Source organism: Petromyzon marinus, chromosome 66 (assembly GCF_048934315.1).
Source record: "Petromyzon marinus isolate PM22_M1 ecotype Great Lakes invasive population chromosome 66, UKy_Petmar_22M1.pri1.0, whole genome shotgun sequence".
NCBI classification, from domain to species: domain Eukaryota; kingdom Metazoa; phylum Chordata; class Hyperoartia; order Petromyzontiformes; family Petromyzontidae; genus Petromyzon; species Petromyzon marinus.
Genome location: NC_133732.1, coordinates 2,947,345 through 2,969,619, shown reverse-complemented (window position 1 = coordinate 2,969,619; position 22,275 = coordinate 2,947,345). Strand labels below are relative to the sequence as shown.

General features: G+C 47.5%; 1 protein-coding gene across 13 annotated transcripts in view; it reads right to left on the bottom strand.

Annotated features, from left to right (window-relative positions):
* Nucleotides 1–5,817: 5,817 nt before the first annotated feature.
* Nucleotides 5,818–22,275, bottom strand: part of ARL6 (ARF like GTPase 6) — a 31,624-nt gene continuing 15,166 nt past the window's right edge. For all 13 annotated transcript variants that reach the window (XM_076054414.1, XM_076054410.1, XM_076054422.1 and 10 more), the window contains 3 exons: nt 11,654–11,783; nt 9,042–9,097; nt 5,818–7,060 (listed from right to left, as the gene is read on the bottom strand). In XM_076054414.1, the coding sequence (XP_075910529.1) occupies nt 7,035–7,060; nt 9,042–9,097; nt 11,654–11,783 (212 nt within the window). In that variant the 3' untranslated portion in view covers nt 5,818–7,034. The remainder of the gene's footprint in view (nt 7,061–9,041; nt 9,098–11,653; nt 11,784–22,275) is intronic.

Below are 22,275 nucleotides of genomic sequence, written 5' to 3'. Positions count from 1 at the left end.
TTTCCTCTCCCCCAGGACCTCACAGAAATGCTCAGCAAAATCTGCAAACCTGTTCCTGGGGGTCGGAGATTGGATCACCGTTCTTTCCCCTAATGATGGTAATAGGTGTGGCGCTGCAGGTTACTTTTTTGACGGAGTTCAACAGTGATTTGTGATCGCGGGCCACTGAGGCAGACTCCCATCTCCTCAGCAATCAGCGACCACCACCCATCCTAGCAGCGCCTCACGGCTCTCGTATCTACACATACTGATACACACACTAGTACATTCACATATTGATACACACACTAGTACATTCACATATTGATACACACACTAGCACGTTCACATATTGATACACACTCGCACATTCACATATTGATACACACACTAGCACATTCACATATTGCTACACACTCGTACATTCACATATTGATACACACACTCGTACATTCACATATTGATACACACACTCGTACATTCACATATTGATACACACACTAGCACATTCACATATTGATACACACACTAGCACATTCACATATTGATACACACACTAGCACATTCACATATTGATACACACACTCGTACATTCACATATTGATACACACACTCGTACATTCACATATTGATACACACACTAGTACATTCACATATTGATACACAATCGCACATTCACATATTGATACACACACTAGCACATTCACATATTGAAACACACACTAGCACATTCACATATTGATACACACACTCGTACATTCACATATTGATACACACACTAGCACATTCACATATTGATACACACACTAGCACATTCACATATTGATACACACACTAGCACATTCACATATTGATACACACACTAGCACATTCACATATTGATACACACACTAGCACATTCACATATTGATACACACACTCGTACATTCACATATGGATACACACACTAGCACATTCACATATTGATACACACACTAGCACATTCACATATTCATACGCACACTAGCACATTCACATATGGATACACACACTTGCACATTCACATATTGATACACACACTAGCACATTCACATATTGATACACACACTAACACATTCACATATTGATACGCACACTAGCACATTCACATATGGATACACACACTAGGACATTCACATATTGATACACACACTAGCACATTCACATATGGATACACACAATAGCACATTCACATATTGATACACACACTAGCACATTCACATATTGATACACACACTAGTACATTCATATATTGATACACACTCGCACATTCACATATTGATACACACACTAGCACATTCACATATTGATACACACACTAGTACATATATTGATAAACACACTCGCACATTCACATATTGATACACACACTAGCACATTCACATATTGATACACACACTAGCTCATTCACATATTGATACACACACTAGCACATTCACATATTGATACACACACTAGTACATTCATATATTGATAAACACACTCGCACATTCACATATTGATACACACACTAGTAAATATATTGATAAACACACTCGCACATTCACATATTGATACACACACTAGCACATTCACATATTGATACACACACTAGCTCATTCACATATTGATACACACACTAGTACATTCACATATTGATACACACTAGTACATTCACATATTGATACACACACTAGTACATTCCCATATTGATACACACACTAGTACATTCACATATTGATACACACACTAGTACATTCACATATTGATACACACACTAGCACATTCACATATTGATACACACTAGCACATTCACATATTGATACACACACTCGCACATTCACATATTGATACACACACGAGCACATTCACATATTGATACACAGACTAGCACATTCACGTATTGATACACACACCAGAACATTCACATATTGATACACACTAGCACATTCACATATTGATAAACACTCGCACATTCACATATTGATACACAGATGAGCACATTCACATATTGATACACACACTAGCACATTCACATATTGATACACACACTAGCACATTCACATATTGATACACAGACGAGCACATTCACATATTGATATACACACTAGCACATTCACATATTGATACACACACTAGCACATTCACATATTGATACACACACTAGCACATTCACATATTGATACACACACTAGAACATTCACATATTGATACACACACTAGCACATTCACATATTGATACACACACTAACACATTCACATATTGATACACACACTAGCACATTCACATATTGATACACACACTAGCACATTCACATATTGATACACACACTAGCACATTCACGTACTGATACACACACTAGTACATTCACATATTGATACACACACTAGCACATTCACATATTGATACACACACTAGCACATTCACATATTGATACACACACTAGCACATTCACATATTGATACACACACTAGCACATTCACATATTGATATACATACTAGCACATTCATATATTGATACACACATTCGCACATTCACATATTGATACACACTAGCACATTCACGTACTGATACACACACTAGCACATTCACATATTGATACACACACTAGTACATTCACATATTGATACACACACTTGCACATTTACATATGGATACACACACTAGGACATTCACATATTGATACACACACTAGCACATTCACATATGGATACACACAATAGCACATTCACATATTGATACACACACTAGCACATTCACATATTGATACACACACTAGTACATTCATATATTGATAAACACACTCGCACATTCACATATTGATACACACACTAGCACATTCACATATTGATACACACACTAGTACATATATTGATAAACACACTCGCACATTCACATATTGATACACACACTAGCACATTCACATATTGATACACACACTAGCTCATTCACATATTGATACACACACTAGCACATTCACATATTGATACACACACTAGTACATTCATATATTGATAAACACACTCGCACATTCACATATTGATACACACACTAGCACATTCACATATTGATACACACACTAGCTCATTCACATATTGATACACACACTAGTACATTCACATATTGATACACACTAGTACATTCACATATTGATACACACACTAGTACATTCCCATATTGATACACACACTAGTACATTCACATTTTGATACACACACTAGTACATTCACATATTGATACACACACTAGCACATTCACATATTGATACACACTAGTACATTCACATATTGATACACACACTCGCACATTCACATATTGATACACACACGAGCACATTCACATATTGATACACAGACTAGCACATTCACGTATTGATACACACACCAGAACATTCACATATTGATACACACTAGCACATTCACATATTGATAAACACTCGCACATTCACATATTGATACACAGACGAGCACATTCACATATTGATACACACACTAGCACATTCACATATTGATACACACACTAGCACATTCACATATTGATACACAGACGAGCACATTCACATATTGATACACACACTAGCACATTCACATATTGATACACACACTAGCACATTCACATATTGATATACATACTAGAACATTCATATATTGATACACACATTCGCACATTCACATATTGATACACACTAGCACATTCACGTACTGATACACACACTAGCACATTCACATATTGATACACACACTAGTACATTCACATATTGATACACACACTTGCACATTTACATATGGATACACACACTAGGACATTCACATATTGATACACACACTAGCACATTCACATATTGATACACACACTAGTACATTCATATATTGATAAACACACTCGCACATTCACATATTGATACACACACTAGCACATTCACATATTGATACACACACTAGTACATATATTGATAAACACACTCGCACATTCACATATTGATACACACACTAGCACATTCACATATTGATACACACACTAGCTCATTCACATATTGATACACACACTAGCACATTCACATATTGATACACACACTAGTACATTCATATATTGATAAACACACTCGCACATTCACATATTGATACACACACTAGTAAATATATTGATAAACACACTCGCACATTCACATATTGATACACACACTAGCACATTCACATATTGATACACACACTAGCTCATTCACATATTGATACACACACTAGTACATTCACATATTGATACACACTAGTACATTCACATATTGATACACACACTAGTACATTCCCATATTGATACACACACTAGTACATTCACATTTTGATACACACACTAGTACATTCACATATTGATACACACACTAGCACATTCACATATTGATACACACTAGCACATTCACATATTGATACACACACTCGCACATTCACATATTGATACACACACGAGCACATTCACATATTGATACACAGACGAGCACATTCACATATTGATACACACACTAGCACATTCACATATTGATACACACACTAGCACATTCACATATTGATACACAGACGAGCACATTCACATATTGATACACACACTAGCACATTCACATATTGATACACACACTAGCACATTCACATATTGATACACACACTAGCACATTCACATATTGATACACACACTAGCACATTCACATATTGATACACACACTAGCACATTCACATATTGATACACACACTAGCACATTCACATATTGATACACACACTAACACATTCACATATTGATACACACACTAGTACATTAACATATTGATACACACACTAGCACATTCACATATTGATACACACACTAGCACATTCACATATTGATACACACACTAGCACATTCACATATTGATACACACACTAGCACATTCACATATTGATATACATACTAGCACATTCATATATTGATACACACATTCGCACATTCACATATTGATACACACTAGCACATTCACGTACTGATACACACACTAGCACATTCACATATTGATACACACACTAGTACATTCACATATTGATACACACACTTGCACATTTACATATTGATACACACACTAGCACATTCACATATTGATACACACACTAGCACATTCACATATTGATACACACACTAGCACATTCACATATTGATACACACTAGCACATTCACATATTGATACACACACTAGCACATTCACATATTGATACACACTAGCACATTCACGTACTGATACACACATTAGCACATTCACATTGATAAACACACTAACACATTCACATATTAATACACACACTAGCACATTCATATATTGATACACACATTCGCACATTCACATATTGATACACACTAGCACATTCACGTACTGATACACACACTAGCACATTCACATATTGATACACACACTAGTACATTCACATATTGATACACACACTTGCACATTTACATATTGATACACACACTAGCACATTCACATATTGATACACACACTAGCACATTCACATATTGATACACACACTAGCACATTCACATATTGATACACACTAGCACATTCACATATTGATACACACACAAGCACATTCACATATTGATACACACTAGCACATTCACGTACTGATACACACATTAGCACATTCACAGTGATAAACACACTAACACATTCACATATTAATACACACACTAGCACATTCACATATTGATACACATACTAGCACATTCACATATTGATACACATACTAGCACATTCACATTCGCAATCTCGTGTCTCGAGGTGTCCCATCCCCGCAACCGTGCGTCAACGGACATCGACAGCTTAGGTAAAACACAAGCGGTACATTTACTCGGCACGAAGTATAACTTAACATACAACAGAGTGAGTGGGTGAGTGAGTGGGTGAGTGAGTGAGTGGGTGAGTGAGTGAGTGGGTGAGTGAGTGAGTGGGTGAGTGGTTGGGCGAGTGAGTGGGTGAGTGGGTGAGTGGGTGAGTGAGTGGGCGAGTGAGTGAGTGGGTGAGTGAGTGGATGAGTGGGCGAGTGAGCGGTGGCGCAGCGATTAGCACTACGCCGCACGACTAAAGCCGACGGACATCCGAGTTTGATTTCCGCTCACGGCCATCAACACCGGCGATAGCGATTAGCTGGACCGGTCCCTCCTCCAGGTCGACTCAGCCTCAAATGAGTACCTGGTGTAGCGGTGTAGTAGTGTAGTAAACATCGCCACTGGGGAGACAAAGGCGGCCGGGCGTGGTGCTGGCCACCCACCCCCTCGTGTGCCGTGCCGGCCTTCAAAGGTGATGTTGGCTAACAGCACTTGCTCCTACAGACCGTCACAGGCTACCTGGGGGATCTTTGTCTTTGTGTGTTCATAGCTGCTGCTACTCGATAACAGAACTTTCCCCTACAGTCTGTTAAGGCTACACGGGGGATCTTTGTCTTTTTGGGCGAGTGTGTGGGTGAGTGTGTGGGTGAGTGTGTGGGTGAGTGTGTGGGTGATTGTGTGGGCGAGTGTGGGTGAGTGTGTGGGTGATTGTGTGGGCGAGTGTGGGTGAGTGTGTGGATGAGTGTGTGGGTGAGTGTGTGGGTGAGTGTGTGGGTGAGTGTGTGGGTGAGTGTGTGGGTGAGTGTGGGTGAGTGTGTGGGTGAGTGTGGGTGAGTGCGTAGGTGTGTGGGTGAGTGTGTGGATGAGTGTGTGGGTAAGTGTGTGGGTGAGTGTGTGGTGAGTGTGGGTGAGTGTGTGGTGAGTGTAGGTGAGTGTGTGGGTGAGTGTGTGGGTGAGTGTGTGGGTGAGTGTGTGGGTGGTTGTGTGGGTGAGTGTGTGGATGAGTGTGGGTAAGTGTGTGGGTGAGTGTGTGGGTGAGTGTGTGGATGAGTGTGGGTAAGTGTGTGGGTGAGTGTGGGTGAGTGTGGGTGAGTGTGTGAGTGAGTGTGTGGGTGAGTGTGTGGTGAGTGCGGGTGAGTGTGTGGTGAGTGTGGGTGAGTGTGTGGGTGAGTGTGTGGGTGAGTGTGTGGGTGATGTCGTTGTAGTCGTTCTGTCCTTCAAGTCTTCATTGAACGGATCTGATCTGCACACACACACACAAAGATCCCCCATATAGCCTTAACAGACTGTAGGGGCAAGTGCTGTTAGCGAGCACCTATGAAGGCCGGTAACGGTACACGAGGGGGTGGGTGGCCAGCACCATGCCCGACCGCATTTGTCTCCCTAGTGGCAATGTTAACACACCGCACCAGGTACTCATTTGAGGCTGAGTCGACCTAGGGGAGGCCCGGGACCGGTTAAGATAATCGTCACTGGTGTTAGCCGTGAGCGGGAATCGAACTCGGGTCGCCAGGTTCATAGCGCAGCGTAGCGCTAACCGCTACACACACGCTCCAGTCTCAGCAGCAGCGTCTCCAACTCCTCCTCTGAATGAGCAGCTATTACCAAATCATCGGCATACATAACGTGGTTGAGCAATAGGGAGCCATCCCTTGACCGCACCCGGGCATCGATCAGCCTCCCATTATATCTGTACCAAATGGAGATTCCCCCGGTACAGCTATTGAAGGCTTCACGAACTACGTGGTCAAAATAGATGTTAAATAATGTGGGAGCCAGAGGACATCCCTGTCGCACCCCAAGGTGTACAGGGAATGGCTCTGACTCCAGGCCACGTAGTTTTACCCGGGCCCGCTCACCATCATACACACATACACACACATACACACACGTACACATACACACACCGATCCCCCGTATAGCCTTAACAGACTGTAGGGGCAAGTGCTGTTAGCGAGCACCTATGAAGGCCGGAACGGTACACTAGGGGGTGGGTGGCCAGCACCACGCCCGACCGCCTTTTGCTCCTTAGTGGTGATGTTTACACACCGCACCAGGTACTCATTTGTACACATACACACACACATGTACGTACACACACACACGAGCACACACACATACACACACGTACACTCACACACACGTGCACACACACACACAGACGTACGTACACACACGTACATACACGTACGTACATACACCTACACACACACGTACACACACACACGTACACACACGTACATACACGTACACACACACATACACACACGTATACACACACACACGTACACACACACACACACGTACACACACACACGTACACACACGTACACACACATTTAGACTCGTTGACGTAGTCGTCTTTGTGGTGTTGACGTTGTAATTCCTTGTGAAACAATCACCACTGGGCCGACTTCAACGTCTACGAGATGTTGATTACCTCGCCTGATACGCAGGAGGTCGTGGGTTCGATCCCAACCCTGACGACGATGATCTTGCTGTGTTGATGTTGCTGTGTTGATGATGATGTTGCCGTGTTGATGATGATGTTGCCGTGTTGATGATGATGTTGCCGTGTTGATGATGATGTTGCTGTGTTGTTGATGATGTTGCTGTGTTGATGATGATGTTGCTGTGTTGATGATGATGTTGCTGTGTTGATGATGATGTTGCTGTGTTGATGATGATGTTGCCGTGTTGATGATGATGATGTTGCCGTGTTGATGTTGCCGTGTTGATGATGATGTTGCCGTGTTGATGATGATGTTGCCGTGTTGATGATGAAGTTGCTGTGTTGATGATGATGTTGCTGTGTTGATGATGATGTTGCTGTGTTGATGATGAAGTTGCTGTGTTGATGATGATGTTGCTGTGTTGATGATGAAGTTGCCGTGTTGATGATGATGTTGCCGTGTTGATGATGATGTTGCCGTGTTGATGATGATGTTGCCGTGTTGATGATGATGTTGCCGTGTTGATGATGAAGTTGCCGTGTTGATGATGATGTTGCCGTGTTGATGATGAAGTTGCCGTGTTGATGATGATGTTGCCGTGTTGATGATGATGTTGCCGTGTTGATGATGATGTTGCCGTGTTGATGATGATGTTGCCGTGTTGATGATGATGTTGTTGTGTTGATGATGATGTTGCTGTGTTGATGATGATGTTGCTGTGTTGATGATGATGTTGTTGTGTTGATGATGTTGCTGTGTTTGTGATGTTACCTTGTAACCACTCCACTCCCTCTTGCAGTCCCTCTCCCTTCAGAGCGTTACTCGCACTGCAACAACATAATCAACATCAACATCATCGTTGTCATGAACATCATCGTCTGTGGGTCTCTGTGTGAGTGAGTCTGTGGGTCTCTGTGTGAGTGAGTCTGTGGGTCTCTGTGTGAGCGAGTCTGTGGGTCTCTGTGTGAGCGAGTCTATGGGTTTCTGTGTGAGTGAGTCTGTGGGTCTCTGTGTGAGCGAGTCTGTGGGTCTCTGTGTGAGCGAGTCTATGGGTTTCTGTACGAGCGAGTCTGTAGATCTCTGTGTGAGTGAGTCTGTGGCTCTCTGTGTGAGTGTCTGTGGTCTCTGTGTGAGTGAGTTTGTGGGTCTCTGTGTGAGCGAGTCTGTGGGTCTCTGTGTGAGCGAGTCTGTGGGTCTCTGTGTGAGCGAGTCTGTGGGTCTCTGTGTGAGCGAGTCTGTGGGTCTCTGTGTGAGTGAATCTATGGGTCTCTGTGTGAGCGAATCTATGGGTCTCTGCGTGAGCGAGTCTGTGGGTCTCTGTGTGAGCGAGTCTATGGGTCAGAGGCATTCCCTGTACACCTTGGGGTGCGACAGGGATGTCCTCTGGCTCCCACATTATTTAACATCTATTTTGACCACGTAGTTCGTGAAGCCTTCAATAGCTGTACCGGGGGAATCTCCATATGGTACAGATATAATGGGAGGCTGATCGATGCCCGGGTGCGGTCAAGGGATGGTTCCCTATTGCTCAACCTCGTTATGTATGCCGATGATTTGGTAATAGCTGCTCATTCAGAGGAGGAGTTGGAGACGCTGCTGCTGAGACTGGAGTGTGCCACTAAGAGGTGGGGCCTTACCGTCAGCCCCACTAAAACTAAGCACCTGCCTGGGTATTTTGTACCATCGGACACTCCACCCCCACAACTCCTAATCGGTGATGGGGCAGTTGTGGAGAGAGTGGAGAGTTTCCCATACCTGGGCAGTGTGCTTATGACTGGCTCCAGTTTAATAGCAGAGGTCTCACTCCGAATCAGTCGAGCGGCAATATCTTTTCATTGGTTGCGTAACGCTGTGTGGAAGCTACCTGGTCTGTCGCTCCGCACTAAGCTTCAGGTCTTCTTGGCCACGGTCATTCCCTCCCTTCTCTACGCTTGAGAAACGTGGACCCCCTTAATGGAGCATCTTCGTCGGTTGGAAACATTTAGGCTGGCCTGCCTACGATCCATCCTGGGTTTAACCAGGCTGGATTGTGTGAGGAGCTCACAAATCCTTGAAAGATCTGGGCAAGGTCCCATCGGTGAGCTCCTCTGGCAGGCAAGGCTGCGTTGGCTGGGTCATGTAGCCCGCATGCCCAGCCACCGCATGCCGAAACAGCTTTTGTTTGGCCGGATCGAGGGGGCTAAACGGGCGCGGCACGGGCTAGAGAAGAGATGGAGTGATGTGGTACAGGAGGATGTGGAGCTGAGTGGACTTGCCGATGACTGGTACCAGTGGTGTCAAGATCGGCCTCTGTGGAGGAGGCTCGTGAAGGACGCTATTGGGCAGTTGGAGGCAGTTGCCCTCCAACAACAACGGAGGGCGGAGGAGCGACGCTCACAACAACGAGTGGAGCGCCGGGTGGCTAAAGCACAACAGGTTGGCACAGTAGGGGGCACAGGTGGTGCACCAGCCAGACATCTCAGTCAGTCGACCCGTGGCACCTGGGTCTGCCCCGTGACCTCCTGCCCGCGGGCGTTCGACACTTCACATGGCCTCAAGGTGCACATAGCCTGGCACAAGCGTCGTGGTGACGTCACCGCCACTTAGTGGCGAATGGCAGTTGTTGTTGTTGTGTCACTCTGTGTGTCTCTGTGTGTGTCTCTGTGTGTGTCTCTGTGTGAGTGTGTGTGTGTCTGTGTGAGTGTGTCTGTGTGTGTCTGTCTGTGTGTCTCTGTGTGTGTGTCTCTGTGTCTCTGTGTGTCTCTGTGTGTGTCTGTGTGTGTGTGTGTCTGTGTGTGGTGTGTGTCTGTGTGTGTCTCTGTGTGTGTCTCTGTGTGTGTCTGTGTGCGTGTGTCACTGTGTGTGTGTCTCTGTGTGTGTGTCTCTGTGTGTGTGTCTGTGTGTGTGTGTCTGTGTTTGTCTCTGTGTGTGTGTCTGTGTGTGTCTGTGTGTGTGTCTCTGAGTGTGTGTGTCTGTGTGTGTGTCTGTGTGTGTGTCTCTGTGTGTCTCTGAGTGTCTGTGTGTGTGTGTCTGTGCGTGTCTCTGTGTGTGTCTCTCTGTGTGTCTCTGTGTGTGTGTGTCCCTGTGTGTCTCTGTGTGTGTCTGTGTGTGTGTCTGTGTGTGTGTCTGTGTGTGTGTCTGTGTGTGTGTGTCTCTGTGTGTGTGTCTCTGTGTGTGTGTCTGTGTGTGTCTCTCTGTGTCTCTGTGTGTGTGTCCCGTGTGTCTCTGTGTGTCTCTGTGTGTCTCTGTGTGTCTCTGTGTGTGTGTCTCTGTGTGTGTCTCTCTGTGTGTCTCTGTGTGTGTGTGTCCCTGTGTGTCTCTGTGTGTCTGTGTGTGTCTCTGTGTGTGTGTGTGTCTGTGTGTGTGTCTCTGTGCGTGTGTCTCTGTGTGCGTGCGTGTCTCACACGATGTGCCAGGGAGACTGATGCACTTCTTGTAGCCCCAGCAGGCTGGAACAGGCCACGCTCGACAGAGACTCCTTCAAGTCCATCTTGTTAGCGAAGACGAGCAGTGGCACCCTCCTGCCACTCACATCTCACACACGCCGTTACCGCGGTTACCACACACTCCGGTACCATGGCGACACAGCCAACAGTAACCATGGGTACCACACGCGGCTCTCGCACTCCGATACCCAAGGTTACGTGCTCTAATTTGAGGTTCAGTAGAACATCGGAGATCGAACGGTGTTTTGTTGCCCCGGTAAACCGAACGAGAATCGGAGGTCCAACGGGCAATCGCGTCCTGAAAGAACCCATTAGGCTGAGACTCGCGGTGGCCCAACAGCGTGCAAGATGCTGGCCCAGACAATAACACCACCACCACCACCTCATCATCACCACCTCATCACCACCTTACACTCAAGCCATCAACTCTCCTTACTACAGGTAAAGAGGAGTTCAATGTTCATCTATTTCGTTTATTCCATTTATTTATTGCGTTTCTTGTGTTTTTTTTGCGTGATTTTATGCGTGCAAGTACTGCGAACTTCGTGTAAAAATGCTTCATAGGTGAGAGATTTCCTGTGTCTGGAACCAATTAATGTCATTTACATTAATTCTTATGGGGAAAATTAAATCGGTGTTCGAACGGCCTTCTGGAACGAATTAAGTTCGATCTCCGGGGTACCACTGTAACTGAAACCATGGGAACGCCACGGTGGCTAGGAGATGTTGACTACCTCGCCTGGTGCACAGGAGGTCGTGGGTTCCACCACCACCATCATCATCACGGTGGCTAGGAGATGTTGACTACCTCGCCTGGTGTACAGGAGGTCGTGGGTTCCACCACCACCATAATCATCACGGTGGCTAGGAGATGTTGACTACCTCGCCTGGTGTACAAGAGGTCGTGGGTTCCACCACCATCATTACAGTGGCTAGGAGATGTTGACTACCTCGCCTGGTCTACAGGAGGTCGTGGGTTCCACCACCACCATCATCATCACGGTGGCTAGGAGATGTTGACTACCTCGCCTGGTGTACAGGTATGTCGTGGGTTCCACCACCACCATCATCATCACGGTGGCTACGAGATGTTGACTACCTCGCCTGGTGTACAGGAGGTCGTGGGTTCCACCACCACCATCATCACGGTGGCTATGAGATGTTGACTACCTCGCCTTGTCTACAGGAGGTCGTGGGTTCCACCACCATCATCATCATCACGGTAGCTAGGAGATGTTGACTACCTCGCCTGGTGTACAGGTATGTCGTGGGTTCCACCACCACCATCATCATCACGGTGGCTACGAGATGTTGACTACCTCGCCTGGTGTACAGGAGGTCGTGGGTTCCACCACCACCATCATCACGGTGGCTATGAGATGTTGACTACCTCGCCTTGTCTACAGGAGGTCGTGGGTTCCACCACCATCATCATCATCACGGTAGCTAGGAGATGTTGACTGCGTCACCTGGTGTACAGGGGGTCGTGGGTTCCACCACCACCACCATCATCATCACGGTGGCTAGGAGATGTTGACTACCTTGCCTGGTGTACAGGAGGTCGTGGGTTCCACCACCCCCACCATCATCATCACGGTGACTAGGAGATGTTGACTACCTTGCCTGCTGTACAGGGAGTCGTGGGTTCCACCACCACCACCATCATCACGGTGGCTAGGAGATGTTGACTACCTCGCCTGGTGTACAGGAGGTCGTGGGTTCCACCACCATCATCATCACGGTGGCTAGGAGATGTTGACTACCTCGCCTGGTATACAGGAGGTCGTGGGTTCCACCACCACCATCATCATCACGGTGGCTAGGAGATGATGACTACCTCGCCTGGTGTACAGGAGGTCATGGGTTCCACCACCATCATCACGGTGGCTAGGAGATGTTGACTACCTCGCCTGGTGTACAGGAGGTCGTGGGTTCCACCACCACCATCATCACGGTGGCTAGGAGATGTTGACTACCTCGCCTGGTGTACAGGAGGTCGTGGGTTCCACCACCATCATCATCATCATCACGGTGGCTATGTCCCAATGAGAGGAGACCTGATGGCTCATTGGGACATTCTGTGTTCAGGAAACCCACCCACACAGATTCTTACTTGAAGCCTGATTCCCACCACCACCCGACGCAAAATAATTCTCTCATCAAAACGTTATACCACAGGGCTCATTGCATTTCGGACCAACATCACCTGACCAGTGAATTAAAACATGTACATCTGGCCCTCAGAAGGAACGGATACTCTGACCGTACCATCCGCCAAGCTGTTTCTCCCTCCATACAGAAACAACCACTTGATACTCCGATCAAAACCATCACACTACCATATATAGCAGGCGTTACTAAAAAGATCTCCAAAATTCTAAACAAACACAAGATCCTGGTCCGGTTCAATACAGTACACAAAATCCGTGACCTGATCCCTTCCGTGAAGGATGTCATTCCTGACTTACAGTACCCCGGTGTTTACAAATTGATCTGCACGTGTGGTGACTGCTATATCGGGGAGACGAAGCGACATGTCTCTGACCGAATTCGCGAGCACAAATCAGATTTGAAACACGGCAGAACAAATTCTTCTGCCGTAGCTGATCACTGTTACAACGCTGTGGGTGATCACGATATAGTTTTCTCCGATACCAAGGTCCTCTGCAAACCCACGGGTTTTTATCAGAGATTTGTTCACGAGGCAATTCAGATCTACAAACACAGACACAATTTCAACCGAGAAGATGGTTTCAAATTAAGCAACCATTGGAAAGATGTTCTAAATCGAACCAAACATTAAACTAATTTTCAATGGTACAGTATATTTATTCAAATAGTGGCATCCCAAACTCTCACGGTGGTGTATGCTAATTCCAAGCTTTCACAGTAGTACATTTTATGCTAATTCTTTTGTCAAGGCGTTTTCTGTTTACCCCCTCACAGCTTAAAGGAGGCGGACCTGCGCTTGGCTTTCTTCACTCCAACGCTGTCCTATGGACAGTTTGGTCCCTTCACCTGATGAAGGCCACTTGTGTTGTGGCCGAAACGTCGTGATTTTTTTTTTTACCTACGTGACTTTACCGCAGGGGTCGGGAACCTATGGCTCGCGAGCCAGATGTGGCTCTTTTGATGATTGCATATGGCTCGCAGATAAAACAAAATATTCTCACTTGTTTTAATCCATCCATCGATTTTTCACTGCGCATGTCCTGTTCAGGGCTGCAGGAGCAATTGTCCATTATTTTAATTGGATGATGCTGGCCTACGTTTGCCGTTGCTGGGTAAAACAGGTAAACGCCCCCTTTTGAATCAGTCTGAGACTGCGTCTGCTCGGTCATTAGCTCAAAGCTAACCCTTCGACGAAGAAGATGGCGAAAAGAAAAAAAGACGACGAGTATCGTACATTTCAGGACGAATGGACCGAAGAATTCACCTTTGTGGAGAGAGCGGGTTCTGCGGTGTGTCTAATTTGCAATGACAAAATTACATCGTTGAAACGGTCGAATGTAAAGCGGCACTTCGACACGCGCCACGCTACCTTTGCATCAAAATACCCTGCGGGAGACAGCAGAAAGAAAGCGTGCCAAGAGCTTCTGAGCAGGGTGCAAGCTAGCCAGCAGCAACTCCGCGTATGGACCCGGCAAGGTGACTATAATTCGGCTAGCTTTGCTGGTTCTTTAGCAATAGTGAGGAACAAAAAACCATTCACAGATGGCGAGTATGCTAAAACGTTCATGCTGGATGTAGCCAATGAACTTTTTGATGATCTTCCGAACAAAGACAAGATAATCAAACGGATACAAGACATGCCTCTGTCGGCAAGAACTGTTCATGATCGTACCATCGTGATGGCAAACAAAGTGGAGGAAACGCAAGTGAAGGACATAAATGCAGCGCCGTTCTTTTCTCTGGCTTTGGATGAGTCAACAGACGTGAGCCATTTGTCGCAGTTCAGCGTGATTGCAAGATATGCTGTTGGTGACACACTGCGCGAAGAAAGTCTTGCTGTTCTGCCATTAAAAGGGTCCACAAGAGGTGAGGATTTATTCAAGTCTTTCATGGAGTTTGCTCAAGAAAAAAGTCTACCTATGGATAAACTTCTCTCAGTGTGTACTGATGGTGCTCCGTGTATGGTGGGGAAAAACAAAGGATTTGTGGCGCTTCTCCGTGAACATGAAAATAGACCCATCCTAAGTTTCCATTGCATTATACACCAGGAGGCACTTTGTGCTCAGATGTGTGACAGGCAGTTTGGCGAAGTGATGTCGCTGGTCATTCGTGTGATCAACTTTATTGTTGCCCGAGCCTTAAATGATTGCCAGTTTAAAACACTGCTGGATGAAGTTGTAAATAACTATCCTGGTCTGCTTTTGCACAGCAATGTGCGTTGGTTGTCAAGAGGGAAGGTGCTTAGCCGTTTTGCGGCTTGCCTGAACGAAATCCGGACTTTCCTTGAAATGAAAGGCGTCGGGCATCCTGAGCTAGCCGACACCGAGTGGCTCCTCAAGTTTTACTATCTCGTAGATCTGACTGAACATCTGAACCAGCTCAACGTGAAAATGCAAGGCATTGGAAATACAGTGTTATCCCTTCAACAAGCTGTATTTGCTTTTGAAAACAAGCTGGAGCTTTTCATCACGGATCTTGAAACAGGTCGTTTACTACATTTTGAAAAACTGAGCCAATTTAAAGATGCATGCACAGCAAGTGAGCCCATTCAAAACCTTGATCTCCACCAGCTAGCTGGCTGCACATCCAGTCTCCTACAGTCCTTCAAAGCACGCTTTGGAGAATTTCGTGAGCACACTCGTCTTTTTAAGTTCATCACCCATCCAAACGAGTGTTCACTGAACACAGCCGACCTGAATTACATCCCTGGTGTCTCCGTCAGAGATTTTGAAGCAGAAGTGGCTGACCTGAAGGCCTCAGACATGTGGGTGAATAAGTTCAAGTCACTGAATGAAGATTTGGAAAGAATCACACGACAGAAAGCGGAGTTGGCGAGCAAGCACATGTGGACAGAAATGAAAAAACTCCAACCCGAAGACCAGCTGATTCTCAAAACTTGGAACGCGCTTCCTGTCACATACCACACATTGCAGCGTGTGAGTATTGCTGTATTGACCATGTTTGGATCTACGTATGCATGTGAGCAGTCATTCTCACATCTTAAAAACATCAAGTCCAACCTACGATCACGTTTAACGGATGAAAGCCTCAACGCTTGCATGAAGCTTAACCTCACCAAGTACCAACCCGACTACAAAGACATCAGCAAATCCATGCAGCACCAGAAGTCGCATTAATGGTGAGTGTTATAACAACATTATTTAAAAGAATAAATTCAGAGGCTTATTATACTGACATTTAGTTGAATTCACTTTTAAAATATATTATATGGCTCTCACTGAAATAAATTTCCAAATTTTTTGCTTTCATGGCTCTCTTAGTCAAAAAGGTTCCCGACCCCTGCTTTACCGAATAGAACCAAAGAGTATGGATCCTTGCAGTCACGAAAGCTTCAAATCTAGAATGGCTCAACATTGCCCCCTGGCGGGCAAACTGAGACGCAAAGATGACAACAGCAGCAGCTCCACTTGTAACACTACAACAAGAGGTTTCACCCTTTCTGCCAATAAAACATGAGTTATATTAAGGTATATTAAACATCTGTTTTCAAGCAATCGTGTCAATGCATTAACCACGTATACTTGTGGTGAAAATGCAAATAAAAAAACGATGCTCTGGTCGTAGATGATGATGATGATGCGTTGTCTTTGAAACTGATTGGTGCACACCACAGACAGCTTTCTTTAGAGCCATGTCTCAAAACGGTGTTAGCCCACAAGATGGCAATGCCACTATCAGGACACTGAGAGCTTGGGGTTGAGCAGCTCAATCATGGGACTTCCCCCTTGCCAATGTCAACATATAACAAGAGATTTTACTGGTAGGAACCTCCTGGTTACACCAGCTCACAGGGGATTCTTGTGTCCGTCGTGCATCCAAAAATGGGAGGGGTGGGGGTGGGGCTGGGTGGAGAGGGGAGGGGCTGGGTGGGGAGGGGCTGGGTGGGGAGGGGCTGGGTGGGGAGGGGAGGGTGGGGCTGGGTGGGGAGGGGAGGGTGGGGAGGGGCTGGGTGGGGAGAGGCTGGTCACCCCGTGGTGCCCTTCTAGATCTCAACGTTTCACCAACTCACGCCAGGCTTGTGCCCGCCCTCACAGTCGGGCATGCGGAACACACCACGTGGTGGTGCCGTTGTTGTTGACCCTGGCCATTGACCGAGCTACCCAACGTTCCTACCAGCTCCCTCCGCAGGGGAATGTGGTTACCCTTTCTGGCAATGAAACAGAAGCTTGGTTAAGACTTTAAAACACCAAACGGAATCCTTTTTACAAAGGAATCGTGCCGCTGCATTGACCGCGCGCGCGGTGCTAGCGGTGAACATGCAAACAAAAACCAATGCTCTGGTAGTATCCGCAAGGATCCATATACCCTCTTTGGTTCTTTCGCGAGACTGAAACTTCAACCCGGCAAGATGGATACAAATTGAGCAAATCATTGGAACGGATGCCATTAACCAGGTAAAACCTTAGCCGACCGTAATATCCGCACCTGCAGTCTCCTACACCCCAGCCCCGCTTATTCCCACCATTCGGAGGTTTGCCGTTGCATGTCGAGCTTGCCGCGCAGGTCATTTACTGATCCCTGTCTTCAGGATATTTGCCGTGCATGCCACATTTGCTTCCGGCTCCCCCCCCACCCTATCCTGGGCTCCCCGCCCCCCCCTCCCCGCCCCCCCCCCCTCATCTATATACAGAACGAGCTTTACCTACACGGCTTCGCCCGTGACTTTGATTCACCACGCCCGGCCGCCTTTGTCTCCCCAGTGGCGATATTCACACACCACACCAGTTACTCGTTTGAGGCCGAGTCGACCTCGGGGAGGCTCAGGACCGGTAAAAATAATCGTCACCGGTGGTGGCCGTCAGCGGGAATCGAACTCGGGTTGCCGGGTTCGTAGCGCGGCGTAGCGCTCACCACTACACTACAATGAGTTACGCTTCCACACACATACACAAAACAAAGACAAAACAAAGACAAAACAAAGATCCCCCATATAGCCTTAACAGACAGTAGGGGCAAGTGCTGTTAGCGAGCACCTATGAAGGCCAGAACGGTACACGAGGGGGTGGGTGGCCAGCACTACGCCCGACCGCCTTTGTCTCCCTAGTGGCAATGTTTACACAACGCACCAGGTACTCATTTGAGGCTGAGTCGACCTAGGGGAGGCCCGGGACCGGTATAGATAATCGTCACTGGTGTTGGCCGTGAGCGGGAATCGAACCCGTGTCGCCGGGTTCATAGCGCAGCGCGCTAACCGCTACACTACCGCTCCCCACACACACACAGATACACACACACAGATACACACAGACACACACACAGATACACACAGACACACACACAGATACACACAGATACACACAACAACCGCCATTCACCACTAAGTGGCGGTGACGTCACCACGACGCTTGTGCCAGGCTATGTGCACCGAGGCCACGTGAAGTGTCGAACGCCCGCTGGCAGGTCACGGGGCAGACCCAGGTGCCACGGGTCGACTGATTGAGATGACTAGTGATGCACCACCTGTGCCCCCCACTGTGCCAACCTGCTGTGCTTTAGCCACCCGGCGCTCCGCTCGTTGTTGTGAGCATCGCTCCTCCGCCCTCCGTTGTTGTTGGAGGGCGACTACCTCCAACAGCCCAGTAGCGTCCTTCACGAGCCTCCTCCACAGAGGCCGATCTTGACACCGCTGGTACCAGTCATCGGCAAGTCCACTCAGCTCCACGTCCTCCTGTGCCACATCACTCCATCTCATCTCTAGCCCGTGCCGCGCCAGTTTAGCCCCCTCAATCCGGCCGAACAAAAGCTGTTTCGGCATGCGGTGGCTGGGCATGCGGGCTACATGACCCAGCCATCGCAGCCTTGCCCGCCGGAGGAGCTCACCGATGGGACCTTGCCCAGATCTTTCAAGGATTTGTGAGCTCCTCACACAATCCAGTCTGGTTAAACCCAGGATGGATCATAGGCAGGCTAGCCTAAATGTTTCTAACCAGCAAAGATGTTCCATTAGGGGCGTCCACGTTTCGCAAGCGTAGAGAAGGGAGGGAATGACCGTGGCCGAGAAGACCTGAAGCTTAGTGCGGAGCGACAGACAAGGTAGCTTCCACAGCGTTACGCAACCGATGAAAAGATATTGCCGCTCGACTGATTCGGAGTGAGACCTCTGCTGGTAAACTGGAGCTGGTCATAAACACACTGCCCAGGTATGGGAAACTCTCCACTCGCTCCACAATTGCCCCATCACCGATTGGGAGTTGTGGGGGTGGAGTGTCCGATGGTACAAAATACCCAGGCAGGTGCTTAGTTTTGGTGGGGCTGATGGTGAGGCCCCACCTCTTAGTGGCACGCTCCAGTCTCAGCAGCAGCGTCTCCAACTCCTCCTCTGAATGAGCAGCTATTACCAAATCATCAGCATAGATAACGTGGCTGAGCAATAGGGAGCCATCCCTTGACCGCACCCGGGCATCGATCAGCCTCCCATTATATCTGTACCATATGGAGATTCCCCCGGTACAGCTATTGAAGGCTTCACGAACTACGTGGTCAAAATAGATGATAAATAATGTGGGAGCCAGAGGACATTCCTGTCGCACCCCAAGGTGTACAGGGAATGGCTCTGACTCCCAGCCACGTAGTTTTACCCGGGCCTGCTCACCATCATGAAGGTCCTTAATGATCGTGAGCAGAGGGTTAGGTACTCCAAAAGCACGAAAAACAACCCAGAGCCCAGGCCTACTGATGGTATCATAGGCCTTGACCAGGTCAATAAAGCAGAGATGTAGGTCTTGTTGGAATTCCCTACACCTCTGCTGTAGCAGACAGACAGAAAATATGGCATCTGTGCAGGACCACCCTTTCCTGAAACCGCATTGGGGCTCCGCAAGCCTCTCCTCAGCGTGCCTGGCAAGGCGATGCTGAATAATCCATGCCAGGACCTTTCCCGGCACACTGAGTGAGATGCCCCTGTAGTTGTTACAGTCTGTGCAGTCCCCCTTCTTAAAGAGGGGGACCACCAGGACATCCTTCCAATCCTGCAGAACCCGTCCAGTGGTCCGTACTGTTGTTATGATGTAATATAGGGCAGTCTGTGCACAAACGCCACCCTCCCTCAGCATTTCGCTTGGGAGATTATCTCTGCCCGCTGCCTTTCCTGGTCTCAGACTCCGGATCGCCTTCAGTACTTCCTCAACAGATGGCACCTCAGCCAGCCACTCACAGGGGGTGACTTCTTCCAATATTTGAGGCACCGCAGACTCAACCGGGTCATCCTCACTTTGTGCCACGATGTTTTCCTGGCTGAGGGATTTTCCCTCCCCCAGGACCTCACAGAAATGCTCAGCAAATCTTCAAACCTGTTCCTGGGGGTCGGAGATTGGATCACTGTTTTTTTCCCTAATGATGGTAATAGGTGTGGCGCTGCGGGTTACTTTTTTGATGGAGTTAAATAGATATTTGTGATCACGGGCCACTGAGGCAGACTCCATCTCCTCAGCAACCCGCGACCACCACCCATCCTTGCAGCACCTCACGGCTCTCCGAACCTCCGAGTGAAGGCTGCGGTAAGCCTCCTCATTCTCTGACGTGGGATTCTGTAGCCGATGACAGTGGGCCTGTCGCTTTTTCACAACCATCCTGAACACCTCCTCTGTCAGCCAGGGTCTCTGGGGAGGTCTGGACCGCGTACCCAAAGCAGCCATTGCAGCTGCATGAGTCGGGGACGATGCCCTATCCCGGCCGCAAGCGATGATGAAATTCTCGCTTGCAACTTTCATCAGATAACTGAGACCAGGCCACTTTAGGTTGGAATGGGGTCCAGGGTGTACACCCACCACCGGAGTGGAAGAATGGCAGGCGCATCTTACAGATGACTAGTCGATGGTCAGAGGGCAGATCAGCTCCACGGTAGGTCCTGGTGTCAAGGACATGGGCTCGCATCCGCTGGTCCGTGACTATGTAGTCCAGCAGATGTTCTTGCTTGGACCCGGTGTGCATCCATGATGTTGTGTGGATGCGCCGATGCCGGAACAGCGTGTTGGAAATTACAAGCCCATGGGCTGCACAAACATCTAGCAGCCTCCTACCGTTGTTATTGAGCTGATCTGGCCCATGCCCTCCAATCACTCCAGACCAGGTGCCAGCATCATGACCAACTCGGGCATTGAAGTCACCCAACAGGATGACTCTATCCCGAGGGGCCACTTTAGCCAGCACCTGTGACAGGTCATAGAAGGCATCTGACTCATCGGCTTTGCCTGCATCCCTCCACGACCACCATTCCTCGCCTCCGATGGGAAGGCGAGCCCAAAGTAGCCTGGGGCTTACAGCTTCCCACACCTCACCGCCACGCTCCCACGCCCCCTTCATTCTTTTGTTCAAAAGAAGAGCCACACCCTGTTGTTTAGCAGTCTGCTGCCCCGAGTAGAGGACTGTCCACCCCTCATGGTGGCAGG